The sequence below is a fragment of the Primulina huaijiensis genome, chromosome 7 (genome assembly GCF_012295235.1).
Source record: "Primulina huaijiensis isolate GDHJ02 chromosome 7, ASM1229523v2, whole genome shotgun sequence".
NCBI lineage: Eukaryota > Viridiplantae > Streptophyta > Magnoliopsida > Lamiales > Gesneriaceae > Primulina > Primulina huaijiensis.
Window position 1 is genome coordinate 134,301 of NC_133312.1, and position 17,432 is coordinate 151,732.

The 17,432-nt window shown below is 37.2% G+C and overlaps 4 protein-coding genes across 4 annotated transcripts; all 4 read right to left on the bottom strand.

Annotated features, from left to right (window-relative positions):
* Positions 1-2,732: 2,732 nt before the first annotated feature.
* Positions 2,733-5,339, bottom strand: LOC140980092 (uncharacterized). Its single transcript, XM_073445765.1, has 4 exons — positions 4,643-5,339; positions 3,678-3,918; positions 3,363-3,480; positions 2,733-3,208 (listed from the first exon to the last, which is right to left on the bottom strand). Exons 1-4 carry the CDS (start codon positions 5,212-5,214, stop codon positions 3,117-3,119), a joined length of 1,023 nt encoding a protein of 340 aa, XP_073301866.1. The 5' UTR covers positions 5,215-5,339; the 3' UTR covers positions 2,733-3,116.
* Positions 5,340-7,258: 1,919 nt separating this feature from the next.
* Positions 7,259-12,619, bottom strand: LOC140980806 (sphingosine-1-phosphate lyase). The gene is made up of 15 exons (XM_073446856.1): positions 12,320-12,619; positions 12,178-12,223; positions 11,122-11,273; positions 10,979-11,038; positions 10,448-10,672; positions 10,219-10,360; positions 9,875-9,925; positions 9,698-9,789; positions 9,387-9,513; positions 8,640-8,655; positions 8,425-8,532; positions 8,285-8,339; positions 8,060-8,206; positions 7,829-7,907; positions 7,259-7,570 (listed from the first exon to the last, which is right to left on the bottom strand). Exons 1-15 carry the CDS (start codon positions 12,523-12,525, stop codon positions 7,448-7,450), a joined length of 1,629 nt encoding a protein of 542 aa, XP_073302957.1. The 5' UTR covers positions 12,526-12,619; the 3' UTR covers positions 7,259-7,447.
* Positions 12,620-12,915: 296 nt separating this feature from the next.
* On the bottom strand, positions 12,916-15,777 carry LOC140980745 (uncharacterized). Its single transcript, XM_073446790.1, has 4 exons — positions 15,533-15,777; positions 14,741-15,374; positions 14,325-14,618; positions 12,916-14,037 (listed from the first exon to the last, which is right to left on the bottom strand). The coding sequence occupies exons 1-4, from the start codon at positions 15,775-15,777 to the stop codon at positions 12,916-12,918; spliced, it is 2,295 nt and encodes a 764-aa protein (XP_073302891.1).
* A 219-nt stretch (positions 15,778-15,996) lies between these two features.
* On the bottom strand, positions 15,997-16,931 carry LOC140980746 (uncharacterized). Its single transcript, XM_073446791.1, has 2 exons — positions 16,814-16,931; positions 15,997-16,694 (listed from the first exon to the last, which is right to left on the bottom strand). Exons 1-2 carry the CDS (start codon positions 16,929-16,931, stop codon positions 15,997-15,999), a joined length of 816 nt encoding a protein of 271 aa, XP_073302892.1.
* Positions 16,932-17,432: the final 501 nt, after the last annotated feature.

Consider the following 17,432-nt stretch of genomic DNA (forward strand, 5'->3'; position numbering starts at 1 on the left):
ATAATAAACCGACCCAAAAGAAGATTGTTATTTGACATGATAGTTATTATCAGTGTTTGACTGTTGAGTCAAGATATCTCTTACAAGTTAATCTTTTATCCAAAGATGAAACATTAATGGAGTGATCAGTATCTTTTTTATGAGGTTTATATTATTTGAATTTATTGATTATTTTATTAGGATATTTTGTTGAGCATGTATATTTGGTTTTTTTTTTGTTTTCTATTCAGATTTGACTCATGCATATATATTCAACAAAAACTCTATTCTTATGTTAAATGGCTCGAAATTTAAATCGTGCAAAGAGAATTTAGTGATCGTTCTCGGAGTCGTGGATTTGGACCTTACGATAAGGGTTGACTCTCTTCCTGACATTACTGAGAAGAAGTTGCTGAACAAACTGAGCAAGTAACTGTTCCTTGTCCAAAGGATGCTCAACCGTCACTTTCTGCTCTTGCATCTTCTCCAGCAGGTCTTCAACTCTACACCGATACTGAGTTGTCACTAGCAAATATTGATGAAGTAATACAGTCCATTGCAAATGACATTCAGCTGAATATGATAACTATAGAATCAGTTGAAGACCCAAGCAAAATTGTACAGCTAGCATCAGAGGCTATAATATCAGAAGTTGAAACATCAGTTCAGTCGCCTGCCACGACTGAACAAATAGTCCCAGCTGAAACTGAAGTGGCTCAGCTGCAATCAGTGTCAACTGAAGAGCCTACTGAAGTATCAATTGCCAAACCAACTGACGAGCCTACCAGCTCAACTGCAGTTCAGATTCCTACCTCTACTCAAAAACCTCAACAGAAAATAGTTGAAGAAAGTGTTTCAGACATGGTTGAGACTGAATCACCAAATCGAGCCATGGTAGTTTTTAATGAAGCAGACAAAGAGCAAGAACCGGAATCATTTGAAGCTCTGTCTCCTCAGAAACCAATGGCTACTGAATCTATGATAGAAGACATTCAGTCCAACCTTCATCATCTGATTTCATCTATTTCTGATATAAAGTCAACCCAATTGCTGCACACTTTAAAGATGGACTCTATGAAGGAGTATACAATGAAAAACCTACAACAGGTTACAAAAGATATCACTTCATTATGCTTTCAACTAGACCAATTGAAGAAAGACCAAGTGATAGTTCAAACACATTTCCAAACTCAAGACATGTTTAAAAATCGTATTGAATTTTTGGAAACAACAGTGACAAAAAGAATGGATTTGATGCAAGAACAATTACTGACTGCTAGATATAATATCAACTCGGAAGTCCGTGCATTGTCCAACAAGGTTGATAGGTTTGACAAAAAAGGGGGAAGAAGAACAGCAACAGCTATCCAAGAAAAGACCAAGTCAACCAACTGATCAAGGACTAGCTGATAAGAAAGCAAAGAAATGAAGAAGTCCAGATCAGTTAGAAGACAGTCGTTATAATCAGTTGAGAGCTTTTGGCAGCTTTTCAGTCAGTTCGTAGAAGATTCTTTCATTCTTTCATTTTTGTACGAATTTGTACAGTGAATGAGTTGTCAATAAAAGATTATTTTATCTACTTAAAGTTCAGTTTGATCATTTCATAAATTCTAAGTTTTGTCAAATACCAAGAAGGGAGAAGTTGTTGAATTCTTTATTCCGGAATTTGACAAATTAAGCGTGAAAAGATTAAACAACCGATCAAGAGAACTAAAAGTAACTGAACTGAGATTCGAAAACTAATAGTTGTCCGAACTGAAGGTTAATGCGTATATAAAGGCAACTGAACTATGTAGAGCTAACTGATCTAATTAATTAACTGAAGGATCAGTTGAGACTGATCAGTTAACATCAATCAGTTAATCCTATCGGCTATGTCAACTGATGAATCAGCTAGACACATCAAAGATTCAAATGCATTCATTGTTACCGTTGGAAACAAAGCCTATAAATAGCCGAGAAGATCAGTTGAGAGAGGGTGACGAAGTTAAGCAGTTACAAAAGTTATCAAGCTATACAAACACGAACTCTGCACTCATTCTTTCATTTCAAAAGCTCACACTCATTATTCATATTCATAGTTTTCATGCTATAATTTGAGCTTAAAGCACAAACACTCACTGTTATATTATTCGATCTTGTATAGATCAGTTGTGCTAAGAAAATTACATATCAGTTAATTACTGATAAATTATATTGTTACTAAGAGTTTCAGTCTTGACAATGTTAACTCCAAACTGAAGTAGGTTTGTACAATTATTTATATAGATCAAAATCTTTTAGGGAATATCCTATCTTCGAGATAAATGAGGTGACGTTGGAATATTTGAAATGTCCAAACATCCAAAAATCTTGTGTTATCTTCTTATCGGTTTTTATTCTATCTGTCTGTCAGTTATTTCCACACTTTTATCAAGTTAACTGATAGATATTGACAACAAAATTCGTGAACTCAGTTTATCACTAAACTGATTCATAATATAGAAGTTGTGAAAATTGTAAAGTTAACTGATAGACATTGACAACAAAATTCGTGAACTCAGTTTATCACTAAACTGATTCATAATATAGAAGTTGTGAAAATTATAAAGTGTTTATTCAATCCTATTCTAAACACTTTTCACTCCCAACCGATCCTAACAAAATTGATTACTATTTATTAAAAAAAATACTAGCCTTTTTTCGTTCTGTAGATTTTCTAAAACACGAAGGTTATTATACATTTTAATTCGTTGGACTTAACTTTCATGCAATAACCAATGAAATATCATATATTTTTTACGAAATTATCCTGAGATGTCCAATTTCCATATAAAGATGAGAGATGTCTGAAAACAGCGAAAGACCTCAAAGAAGCTAAAAAGAACCACTAAAACGAGCCGCCCTAACTTACCAAACTGCTCAGAATCAAGCATCCTCTATGTTGGACCACAAAAAAAATATGATCGACTCCACAAATCTAAGAAAAGAATCGACAATGGCATGAGCATATCACAGTTTCATCTCTCCGACAATTTTGAATAAGTAATACTCCAATCCTACACCACCTCTAAACTCAAAACCCGTAAAATTGAATCGGCCTAAAGAATTTAGGCAACTTTTCAAACCGTAGAAGAAGTTGATAATCCTCAGATGGTCTAAAGAACCAAGGTAACTTTTTCTTGAGATACAGCCACCGAATGGTGAGCTATAAGTGGTTCATAATGATCAGCCCCGGCTCCACACCATCCTGTGAGAAAAAGAACAAGGGGTTTTTATCATCTCAAGTGCAATTTAAACATTATATCTAGTAATAATTTGTATGCTTCAAGCTTTATCTCTTCAAATTGTGCACTAGGTCGTTAGAAATGGTAAATATGTAGTCACAAAGAATAACCACTTACCAGTTCCTTTCATGAACAAAAATAAAGGAGGCTCGCAGATTTCGCTTCTCGGATGATGAGGTAGGAAGAAAACACAATTTTCCTCGTCAACCATGGCATCAGATCCATGTGCTTGCACCTGTCAGTTATGAACCAACACTTAAATTCGACATGAACAAGTTACTGAAATTCTCTAATATGAATCTGAAAATAAAGCCAAGGTATAAAACAGAAACTTGCACAAACAAATTTGTTGCTAGTTCTATAGGGAAGAGGTTCCAACAATGAAGTGATGCATCATCATCAAAGATACCACAAAAAAAGAAATCCGCTCACCACAAAAATCTCTCTTTTGTACTCCGTTGCAAGACATTCTATTGCAATGTCGTCGCCGAAGGCAGCCGCATGGCCGTATCTATTCTCATCTACAGTTAATAAACCATCCTCAGTATATTGCATATTGATGATATCATATTCGTCATGGGATGAACCAGATATTGACATGTACTTGGCCCAACTCGGACCATCTTCCACAGCTATACATCTTTCTTTGTAAATAGATTCGGCAGCCAATTCTCTTCAATAATCAATCACAAGAGCAAAAATCAAATAATGAAACCACCGGAACCACGTATATATTAATGCATGCTAAAAAATGAAAAACTCCACTCTTCCAAAAGCAGCCAAAAAGCAACATAAAAACGCATCATGGCATCAGGTCTCGGAATGGATCCACAAATTTGGATGGCAGGCATGTGCAACACTCCTATCTAGCAATAGCTAAGTTAAAACGCAAGAATCATGACAAAAGCCCTAATTTCTTTCCCAAAAAATAACGACCGAAAAAAGTGATTCACACATTCCATGACACTTTAACAAAAAGATTTCCACCAGATGAGAATTGTACATTCATAGGTGACAGTAAATTCAAAACGATTAATTTTAATCCACAGGTCAAAATGAATCAAAGCTCGAGCGCTTGATGTAGCATTGCCTCAAAATCTACATAGAACAAAATCTTCAAAATTATTTTCTTCAAAAGACCCTGATAACTCGAACATGCAGCGACCTTGCCCCTTTCGTGAGAACCAAACACCACCTCAAGAAAATGAGAAAGAACACAAAAGGTGGCCTGCATTTTCTTTTGCTCTACAGTAAATCAAGAAATTTAAACGGGTGCAGAATCAGCACTTTCCGCCACCGGAGGATAACCACAGTAACAGATCCGAAGAGAATAGCAGCCATAGAGATTACAAAAAAATAAAAGAAAAAAACAGATCAGGGAAAATTTAGATCTTTACCTCGGCATACCGATCTGGACGAGCTCATCAATGGCCGAATCCATACCCACGCGATCTTGTTTCTTCGCCAGAAACTTCAGCTCCTGCAGGACATGAACTCCCCAACCGGACTTCAGATCCGGCGAGTACATGTGCCGAATCGCCAAGTCAATGGATTCTTTGGTTCCGTCATCCGCAGATCCAAGATCCTCAAGGAACCTCCTGACGGTCTTCATTCTGAGTTCACGCGGCAACACATCTACGCACATGGACTTCCGCACGGCCGTGAAAAGGCAGTTTCCATCCCCGTCCACCTCGCCCCCATGCATCAGCCTGAACACGATGTTCAGGTTCTTATCCTTAGGGTGCTTCCACAGGACCCCCTTGCTGTAGAGACGAGTGAGATGTTTCTTCTGCTGGTCTCCCAATCCAGGGACATTCTCCCAGGACGAATCAGGACAGGTAATCCCCGGCGGCGGCGGCGGCAGCGGGTTTACCACACGGTCAACGAGATCAGAAGACGGTGCTGCAGTGGGGTCACGCCATGGGATTACCGTCGACGACGCCGTCGAATCACGTATCAGCTTCCCCATTCTTTATTTATTTTTTGTAATTTTTAATGTCAACTCGTCGATTCGATTCGATGGGGAAAGAAGACGAAGAAAGAGAAAGGTAACGGATAGATTTTGACAAAGCAGGGGAAGGGTTAGAGAACACGTGGGGCTATCGTAGTGGACCATCTATAAATCGGAACCATCTATGTCATTTCACACGTATCCCCGTTTGCTCCGACCGGAGATCCCAAGGATCATCGTCGGATCCCATATTCTATTTTTATCCAGTTAGTATGAAGGTAATTATTTTTAATTTTGCGGACATCACTTCAAATGATATAAATTAATATTAAGATAAGTTGGATTTGTCATTATCATTTTTGACCTAACATAAATTAAATCATTATCTCGATCATCACATAATTAACATGAGATGACGAGTTGGATAATGAACGAGATTTGAAAGTTATGAATTTGAGTTTTTTTGTTAATTATTTGGAAGACAAAAACTTGTGTGAGACGGTCTCACGGGTCGTATTTTGTGATACGGATCTCTTATTTGGGTCATCCATGAAAAAATGTTACTTTTTATGCTAACAGTATTACTTTTTATTGTGAATATCGTATGGTTGACCCGTTTCACAGATAAAGATTCGTGAGACCGTCTCACAAAAGACCTACTATGTTTGAGAATTTCATTAATAATAATAATAATAATAATAATAATAATAATAATAATAATAATATCGGGGTCTCAGGATGAGATAACATTTTCATATCAGTCCACGATTTGCTTCGGAGATTTGAAAAATCCTCAAACTCGCTTCATTTCGAGTTGTTCCCAAAAGATCTCAAACAGGAAAATTTTTATCCTTAACCAAACGTAACTGTAAATATCTTCGTACAATCAACAACGATTTTAATAATAATATAAAAATTGGTTTAGGACTATCTATCTATATATATACAAATTTTTTGTCATATTTTAAAATTTTTGGCAAAAGAAAATTGTTATAAAAGAAATTATTTATTAATATTAATATATTTATCTACTTAACTAAATATTTGAAAAAAATAAAAAAATAAATGTGTAACTAAATGTGAAGTCTTTTACATTTTTTTTTTAAAATTCAAATTTGAATTTGATGCTACTTAAAAATATAAATTATATTTAAGTGTCTACATTGTTTATATCATTTTTTTTTAATTTCAGTTATAATTTTGAATTTTGTCTTACTTTTATTTATTTAGTTATCAATACTATATCATATACATATTAAATGAAAATATAATTTTTTGCATATAATATTACGTTTACGACTTTTAAAAAAGTGCCGTCGAGGATATCGGTATATTGGTTGCTTGTAAAGTGCTATTATTATTATTATTATTATTATTATTATTATTATGTATTTTAATTTGAATTTCAATATAAATATTTTTTTAATAAGTTCTAAAAAATAATTAAATTTTTAATCAAAATTTATTCATCTAATAAATAAAAAAGTGATTTTTTTGAAAAAAAAATTGTTATTTTTTTGAAAAAAAAAATATGTTTAGATAGACAAATAACATATGACTTTTCAGATATTTTCTATTTTTATTAATAGCAATTCCACTCAACCAAAATCAAAATGTCAATTTAACGACAAAAATCGTTATCCTTATTCAATTGTTATCTCAAATGACATAAACATTTTTTATATAATATTTTTTATAAAAATATTTATAATTTATATATATTCATTATATCATATCCATAATTTCAATAAATTTTCAAAACGCTAAAACTTAATTTTAATAATTAATTACATAAAAAAAATTACGTGCTTCAAGCAATTAGTTTGAATAATTTGATACACGTATAAAATATTTATATATAGACCCACAGTACTTTTTATCTTGAGTAAATTTTGGTATACAAATTTAAAGATTTGAATGAAAAAAAAAATCAGTTACAAAAAATATTTTTAAAAATTAAAAGAAAAAGAAGAAAAATTAAAGACCGAATGATTTCACGGAGACCGAAGTTTGAAATTGGTAGCAAAAAGTAAAATATATGAGTTTTAAAAAAACAAACGAAAAAAAAACGTTTTATGTTCATCTTTTTTAGAAAAAAATGTGCTATGCATGTTCGAATAATATATTAGACGATATTACAGTTCAACAAATATACGAACAACAATGTGAATGACATCATATGTATATACCATGAAATTTTAGGATTAAATTAAGAATACGAGGAACGAGAGAAAGCATGAAAAGATTGGAACTAGCACGAGGTGTCCATAAAATCCACCAACAAATCTTTAACCATAGCTCTATCTGGCATTTTTCCGGCAGCACCATATATTGGAGCCAACCCTCCATCGAGTGGACCTGGATTGGCTTTCACCTGATGGGATGACAAAAGAGTTAATGGTCATGAAAAACACACTCTCGTGTCAATTTGCACAGAAGACTCTGTATAGACGTAAAACTGGGAGTAAGAGGGGGTGGTCATACCTTGAAACGCACAAAATTTAAGTAAAATAAAATTCTATGCATTATATTTCATTACAGAAATGCAAGTTACGCCCCAAGCATGACCCTGCAATCATCTCTAAGTCTACAGTCAGACCTAGCAGTGGAGAACAAAGGTGCTCGTACTTACTGTTTGCACGGAATCTTTCAGATCCTTCAGCAACTCTTCCACGACATGTATGTGTTGAAGAGTCACGCAAATATGAATGCTGGGAAGAGGTTTTCAAAAATGATCAAGCAGGAAGAATGAATCAAATGAAATCAATAATTAGAATCAAGACACATCTAAACGTTAAAAACCATAACTTGGCACTTATTCTCGCATGCCCTGTGTTTCTCCAGTATTTGTTTTACTGGTTACCTGTTAGGTCTTTGCAATGCATTTAAGTGCCAGCCTTTTGAAGACATAATATCATTAACTTCAAAGATGTCCAAAATGTCTGATCCAAAAGCCACAATTGTCATATCAGGCTTTCCAACGACAAACAAACCATGAATCTCCCGGATTCTGCAATTAAAGAAATAATAATACATATGGACCCAGTATGATAATCAAGATGTTCAAAGTTGTGACGGTATATAATACCCCCTCTCGATTTTCTTTGAAGTCTCCATAATCTTCCTTGTGTTCTCCAGATAACCTGTTTGTTTTATCCACAAATCAGTATAAATGACACACATTTGTTTTGAGAGTCTGAAAAGCAATGGTCTAAATAAATGGCTAGCCTTCTAGCCCGAGAGACATCATTGCAGCCCATGCACCAGCAATAAGACCTCCAGGTCTGCTTCCAGCAATTGTTGGAGAAACGTAAAGCCCACCAGTCCATTCAGTGACTAAATGTTGGTGAAGCAACACATGAGTACATATTAGGAGATATGCTGATGGAACACAACTGTCACTTGATGAAAAAACTGTACAGTTCTGTAGGAAAGTAACTTACCAGCAACAAATTGATGCTTTACAGGAAATCCAATTTGCCAAGCGATCACCCCAACAGGAACCAATATATATATATCAAAATTGGAGGCAAAAAAAGAGTATAGGCTATGATGAACAAAGGGGCAAATAATCCAAAGAGAAATGAAATATATATATATATATATCAAAATTGGAGGCAAAAAAAGAGTATAGGCTATGATGAACAAAGGGGCAAATAATCCAAAGAAAAATGAAATATATTTTGCTCACAAAAACCTCAATGGACACATACACAGACATATTCATGTTAGTGTGGATCACTGAGTGGCTAAGATTTCTCCTTTTCCTAATTTACAGTACAAAAACTACTGTATTATGTTGAGTAGTAAGTTTGAATCAAGTTTGGCCTTGGTGGCAAGAAACGAAATTATGGATAAGGTGAGTAAGAAACTTTAGATAGGTTGTATAGCATTTAGTTATCTGGGCTAAAAAAGCCTCGCCTGGATTCAGGAACCAACTAGTTGATTAGAAAAAGCAGCACAGAAGAAGAACAAAGTATAGATGGAGAACAAAATAGTTTTGGCATTACATAGTTAACTCCATAGGGACATCAATAACATCATAATTAAACGGAGCAAAAATGAGCAAAATGCTTGCGTTCACACATAAGATAAATGGAAGTAGAATGCTTCTCCCAATAGACAACGAGAGGCAAGTTTTACAGCCCTTCCAAATTATGGTAAAAATAGCAAGTGATAGAATGTATTACCTTCCGTATGTCATGATTCCTATACAAAACCACACTTGTCCCTTTAGGAGCCAGTCCATATTTATGTACATCAACAGATATAGAGGTTACTCCTTGGACGGAGAAATCAAATGGAGGTATAGGATACCTACAAGGCAAGGGCCAACAATTATAAGGAAGATTGAGGAAAGAAGAAAAATAGAAACCAGAAGAAAGGTGATAAATCATTTCTTATAATCGATTGGTTTCATAATGGACCAAATTGGCAGCAAAACGCTAACAGCAACAATACTCGAGGAATGCCAAGTTAGCGTAATTGGAAACAAACATACCCAAGCTTACGAGCAAAAGGCAATACAAAACCACCAAGGCAAAGGTCAACATGCAAACATATCCCGAAAGTAGAAGCTAGTTCACCGAGCTCCTACAACAGCAACTGTCACTTTAGCAATTGTTAAAAGAGAAAGGAGTTGCATAGGAATAGCGAACATTCGGTTGTTTTTGCATGCCTCAATTGGGTCAATTATTCCATGAGGGAAGCCGGGTGCCGATCCAACAACCTGCGAGAGATGAATTTGGGATATAATCAAGAGTAGATAAAAGAAGGCGTAGTAAGAAGGAGAGTAATCTTGTATCTCAGATTAGAAGGCATACGTGAAAGTTCATTGGAACTAAATTGCAATGGACTTGAACATATGAAGTTGCTATCGGCTTCGCCAAAGAAAATAGCATAGTTAACCATTCAAAATTTTAAACTTTAGGTTGTGTTTGCCATGAAGTTCAACAAGAAGCTCCAGAATAACCAATGCAATAAATTAAGCACCCCATAATAATTATTGCATAAAAGTCTTACCAATATGGTGTTTCGGTTAATACACCGTTTGATTGCTTTAACATCAGCTCGAAAATCTTCGTCAACAGGAACACGCAACAATTTGATATTAAAATATTGCGCAGCCTTGTCATATGCCGAATGTGCAGAAACTGGTATAACCCTATTTTCAGGTTAAAAAGAAAAATTATTGGTATAAATTCAAAGATCTCTAAATAGAATATGACAAAAGAAAGGAAAAAAAACCAACATTTCCGGTCTAGTTATGCCCTTCTTAACTTTCATGTAGTCACGTGAGGTTTTCATAGCGAGCAATATACTTTCTGTTCCTCCTGATGTCATATTTCCACAAACTTGTCCTCCAGAAGACTTTTCCTTACTTCCTAGTATTGCAGCAGTCATTGCAACAACTTCCGTTTCAAATCTTACAACACTTTGGAATACATCTAGATGCAGGGGATTTGTATGCGCAAACCTGAAAGAAAATTTAAATTTACTGAGAGACTAATCATATTTGTGTGTCACAATCAAGGACATCATAAGAACTGACTGGTTCGAAATTTTTGGCTATTTATGGCAAATGATGTCTCAACTCTCAGGGAAAGGAATCAAACATTGATTATTGCCAGGTTTATGGTTTTCCTCAGGCCAAACACACACCAACTGAAGTGAAGATAACTTCTATGATGGGGTAACAGGTGAACCGTTCTTTAGTTTATTTAACCAAAAAAATTTGATGAAGGCAAGAAAAGAATGTAAAAACTGGATTTATCTTACTAACATTGAGCATGCCTTGTTTATCAAAGCAAAGTGTCCTTCCTGTTCATTTCCAGCAATATAGCTACAGAAAATAAATGAAGTTAGTAACTAAGTTGATGAAAATGCAGCATGGAGCATAAAAAAAATATGACCCCCGATACATACACTGTACCAGAACATTTGCCCTGCCACACCACATCCTTTTGTTTCTCATCTTTCATTTTGTCGATGACCCCACCTCCTAAACCAGCCAGGGGCAACCCAGTCCTCCAACCATCTCTTTTAGATTTGCCAGAACTTTGTAACTTGTTCACAACCTCCATGCATAGAGAACCAATGTAGCAGGTGAGGGTATGTACAATAAAAAAAATGATAAAAAAATGTGGCAGACAGATACTTAATAACCTCAGGGACGTAATTAGACTGCAAAATTTAAAATTCTGCATTTAATACTTCGATTCAATATGAGGATGCAACAGATAGATACAGATGTTAATTTGCTGAATTGAACCAGAGAAGGCAAGATGACATTAGTGAGACTGCACCAGAGCATAGGTTTTTTCAAGCACAAGTTTCAAGTGAGTCTAGTTCAACCACAAATGCAAACGCTCTTCAACTATGCAAGCAGTTAAGTGAGCTTGTAGATATGATGTTTATTTCATTTTGATATGTTACTAGTCTAGGAATGAATTTATATAAAATTGTATTATTTTCTAAAACAGGAGCATTAACTGCATTGATGAGCTGGAGCTCAAGATCATGAAGATGATCAAGATGGAGTTCAGAAATTTTCAAACGAATAAATGCAACACAAGAATTATACCTGTCTGGTGGCTATAAAGAAAACATCCTACGCACATGCATATTAAATGCTCCCCAAACAAAATCTTGCAAATCACCTGTATTTTGTCCTATTAAAAATTTCACATAAATCCTGGATATTTTAATCAAGCACATTAAATGCTCCCCAAACAAAATCTTGCAAATCACCTGTATTTATTTCTCGGAAAAAAAAAATGTATTTTGTCCAATTAAATATTCCAGTACGTGTATGCCACATTAATACTGAATCGATAAAAAAAATCGCCTCATCAAATGAAACAAACCTCAGAATCATAAAATCATAAAAAATAGTACTGCATAAATAACTTCTCGATAATCATCATAAACTCCAAAAAAAAAAAGACAAGAAAGAAAAAGAAAGCTTAGGCATACACGTACCTTTTGCTTTTCAGCATCGATGTACTTCTTGACACCAGGAATCGACCTCATAAAATAGAAATAAATAAATAAATAAATAAATAAATATAGTCAACAATTACCATAACGCACCCAAAAAAAATCACATAATAAGAAAAATTACTTGACAGCGATCGTGACGAACTCGAAGATGGCGGATTTTAGTCCTCTGTCGGAAATCACAGCAAGAATGGACCAAAGAACACGAGCGACAAACAGTGTAAAAATAAGAAAAAATATCAGCGCAAGAGGCTCGAATTGAGACAGAAATGAATTCACCGAAGCTCTAAAACGATTCAGAGGAAATAATAAAAACTCATCAAAGTCCATGGTTGCCACCAACGGAAGTCTGAAGCTTCCTAATCTGAAACTTTAATATGCTCAATCTGTAAAATTATTATCTGTTAATGAAACTTTTCGATAAAATAATAATAATTAATTACACGTATTTCTGTCTCAATTGCTAAATTTTCGTTCCTTTTTTACCTATCATTTTATGCATCTTACTATATTGGAATATATATTTTTTTTAATCGGAATGGGTGATATTATCAAATATTTTTTTTGACATTATTTTGTCTTTTAGCTTTGGGGTTAGACTCCATTATCTCCACGGAGACTAGTGTTTTTTTTTTTTAATGAAAATCTTGTAATTTATTGAGAACGGAAAATGTCTTTTATTACAAGATCAATCAACCCAAAAGGAAAAGAACCACACTCCTAAACAAAAGGGAAATGAGACGAAGAAGCAAAAGATGCAATGACGTGAGCAACACAATTCGCAGAATGTCGAGCATGACTAAGAGTGGGACTTCCATGAATAGCCAGAAGTCGTCTGATATCTAATGCTAGGGCCCCGGCATAACTGAGATTCTCTTCTTCCCACAAGACTGCTTGCACGGCGAGAAGAGAGTCTGATGAGATATGATGAAGCCGGAGATTATGTGTTCTGGACATGTAGAGCACTTTTAATATAGCGAGAAGCTCAACATACAAGACAGATGAGGGCTTCTCGATTTTGTTTCCAAAAACTAGTACCGGTTGACCTTCATGATTACGGATTACATCGCCAACTGAATATCTATGCGTGTGCTCATTATAACATGCGTCAACGTCCATCCGGAGAGAGTGCATAGGCGGGGCCATCCAGGCTATCGGAGCACACAATGGGGTCCGGGCAGGAGAAATCCTCAAAGCTAGACGAGATTCCTGGAAGTCGTGAAGAAGACTGTCACACCACTCTATATTGATAGCAGAATGACAATCTCCGTGGATGTGAGTGATACGAAGTCTCTCACTCCAAATCGCCCAAGCACGCATCACAAATGCCTCAAATTCATGAATACTCAGCTTTTCTTTCATCCAAAGGGAAATATCTATCACATCCAGATGACATGATAACTTTAGAATCTGCCAATAATACGTTCCTTTCCAGCAACGCTTAATAACCGGGCAAGTGAAAAGAGCATGGACAGTAGAATCACAATGATGGCGACATAATGGACATTCTCCAAGAACCGGGACATGATGTGCCCTTAAATTCTGCTCCGTCGGGATAATGTTATGCATAGCCCGCCACCAAAAAATACGAACCTTCGGAGGAATACTAAGAGACCAAATAAAGTGCCACCATTCAATGGAGTGATTACCCGAGCTCGAGGGAGGAGAATCAAAGAAGCCAATCTCCGCTTTATAACCGTCACGGACTGAATATTTACCCTTTGGATCGTATGCCCAAAACCGGAAGTCCTCTTTTTGAGATTGGGAGAGAGGGATAGCCAAAATGTCCTTAACAAGATGGGGAGGGAAGAGATTGTGGATTAGAGGTTCATCCAAGACTCCCTATCGAGGAGGGTACTAACTGTAGCAAAATGTTCCGACTCAAGAGGAGGTGGCACACAATCTCGTGTCCCTGGGATCCAGCGCTCTCCAAAAGTAGGAATTTTCGAGCCATCTCCCACTTTCCAACACAACCCTTTTTGCAGAAGTGGTCTACTCCATAATATCGATCTCCAAATGTAAGAAGGATTACTTCCAAGGGAGGCATTCATAATATCTTGATGACGAAAATACCTTGCTTTCAGGACTCGTGCAACCAAAGAACCTGGCTTAGTAATAATGCGCCAAACCTGCTTAGCCATCAACGCTCTATTGAATGTCTCAAGATGTCGAAAGCCCAACCCGCCCTGGCATTTCGGCTTGCAAAGATCACTCCATTTTTTCCAGTGAAGGCGCCTCTTTCCTTCCTCCTTACCCCACCAGAAGTTAGCACATTCTCGCTCAATCTCCTCGCAAATAGATTTCGGGATTCGAAAACATGACATAGCATATGTGAGAATGGCCTGAAGAACAGATTTAATCAGGGTTTCCTTGCCTCCAACAGAAAAGAATTTATTTCCCCATCGTGTATTCTCTGCACAATCCTTTCAACCAAGTAACGAAATTGTATCTTTTTGCTTCTACATGAGGCGATAGGAAGGCCTAAATACACATCATGTCCCTGAACTACTGGAATAGCCAGAGCAGATTTTATTTGATCACATACCTGTTCAGTAGTGTTAGGACTGAATGACAATGAGGATTTCTCAAAATTGATAAGTTGACCTGAGGCTCTTTCATATAACTCAAGACAATTACGAACCACCATGCAGTCCTCCAATGTCGCCCTGAGGAACAGAAGACTGTCATCAGCAAAAAATAAATGGGAGATAGACGGGCAAGATGGAGCAATCCGCACCCCAGATAAGAGCCAACGGTTTTCTAGAGATATGAGAGCCGAGGATAGGCCATGAGCACACAAGACAAAAAGGTAAGGAAATAATGGATCTCCTTGTCTCAACCCTCTACTAGGAGAAATATTCCCAACCAGCTCTCCATTTAAGGAAAAAGAATATCTAACAGAGGTCACACACCGCATAATCTTCTCAACCCAAGCCGGAGCAAATCTCAGTCGAATCATCATTTCTTCAAGAAAGCACCATTCAACTCGATCATAAGCTTTACTCATGTCAAGCTTTAACGCTGCATAACCTTTCTGCCCTTTTTTTCGATTTTTAATCCAATGCAAAGTCTCGAAACTCAGAATAATGTTATCAGAGATGAGTCGTCCTGGTATAAACGCACTTTGGAACTCATTCACGGTGTGTTGAAGAATAGGATTGAGTCTGTTCGTCAGTGCTCTGGCAATGATTTTATAGCAGACATTACAAAGACTGATAGGCCTGAAATCTTTCAAAGTCATAGGGTTTTTAATTTTCGGAATAAGTGTAACAGTAGTAGCATTCCATTCCTCAATGCAACCCCCATCGTTTAGAATACTAAGGACAGCTGCCGTTACCTCGCCTTCGCCCAAAATTTCTGAAAGAAGAAGACCGACATCCCATCTGGGCCCGGGGCTTTGTCTGGGTGCATGTCAAAAAGTGCCTTCTGGACTTCAAGAGCTGAGAAAGGCCCACACAAAGTCGCATTAGGCTGGTCATCAATTTTTGGCAACACGCGATCTAGGACAAGCCTCCTTGCATCTGCTGAGGAATTATTTGTAGAAAATAGATTCCGGAAATATTGATCAATAATTTCAGCCATACCACGTTGCTCAGTGCACCAGTCACCATGTGATGAAACCAAGCCCTTGATGAGGTTTGTTGCGCGTCGGTTCGAGGCTCGGGCATGAAAGAACTTGGAATTGCGATCTCCATGTGATAGACAATTAACTCGACTTCTCTGTCTCCAATATATTTCTTCTTTATATGCGAGATGCTCGACCTCATCCTCAAGAACACGAATCTGGTGAGTTGATTTATGCTAGTTGCTATGCGATTTCAGAGCATTTAGCTGATGACGCTTTAGTCTGAGCTGCCGAGGGAGATTCTTGAAATGCTCGCCTGCCCACACCCGTAACGATTCCTTGCATCTCAAGAGACGGACGGGTAATGAGATAGAGATATCAGACTTGCACCAGCCCTGTTCCACGACATCTTGACAGTCCGTTTCTGTAAGCCAGTGAGGTTCGAACCGGAACAAGTTAGGCTTACGAGTGGGTTGTTTCTGAGATCCCCTGAGATCAATGAGAATAGGCCTATGATCAGAATGAAAAAATTCCAACGAGGAAGCAAGAGAGGTCGGGTAGAGAAGCCTCCATTCAAACGTGGCCACATATCGGTCAAGGCGCGCAAAAATAAGATCATCCGTAGAGCGACGATTAACCCATGTAAAAAACTCACCTACTCCATGAAGATCCTGAAGAGAGCAGTCATCGAGAACATTCCAAAATTCTCGAGTCTGAGAGAGGGGCCGAGGATTGCCCCCAGATTTCTCACGATCAAAACATATCTCATTAAAATCACCCCCAACCAACCACGGAAGACGGCTAAACTCTCTCATGCAGTTTAAGCGACGAAGCAAATCCCAAGAAAAATGCATGCGGCTAGTTTCAGGGTTCCCGTAAAAACCAGTAAACCTCCAAAGCTTCTCATCATGTTGTATAGAGCAGTCAATATGGCCTAGGGAGTAAGAGTGAATGTTAACATTAAAATGAGGCTTCCACAAAAACATGAGCCCTCCACTTCAGCCTTTGCAATCTACACTAAAAGAGGCGTTGAATCCCAAAACATCCTTCCACCTTTTGCATTTGTAACCCAACATTTTAGTCTCACAAATGAAAACGAGTGTTGGGCTCTTTTCCGCGACAAGTCACTTAAGTTCGCGGAATGCTCGTTGGTTCCCAAGCCCCCGAGCATTCCAAGAAATACAACTCATTGGTGTCGACGGGGTTGCTTAGCAACCACCGCCGCTACAGAGAGATCAAGTGGATCCGAGGAAATATCAGCATTACGTTTCTTGCTGGAGTGTGGAGATTTACCAGAAATATCCTTATCAGAGTCAGGTACGTCGCTGTTCAAATGACCAGTGTGTGCTCCATGTTCACGAGCACGACGTTTCCATTTTTTCGACCCAGAATTCATCAAGGTTTCATCACTCCCCAATGGAACCGTGAAAGGAGGATCAGCCGGTGCATTGATGTTGCAAATGGCACCATCATTGATAATAAGGGCAGAGGGCTTGACCATAGGTGGATCCCGTGTTACACCCCCTGCATGTATGCCAAAACACTCTGGGGTAGAAGAAGCTTGTTTTACCGTAATACTTGTATCAAGACTGGGAGGGACCATGATAGATTTTCCTTTATTCATAGCAACTAGAGCAGTGCTTCCAACGAACTCTGACTGGGAATCCGATTC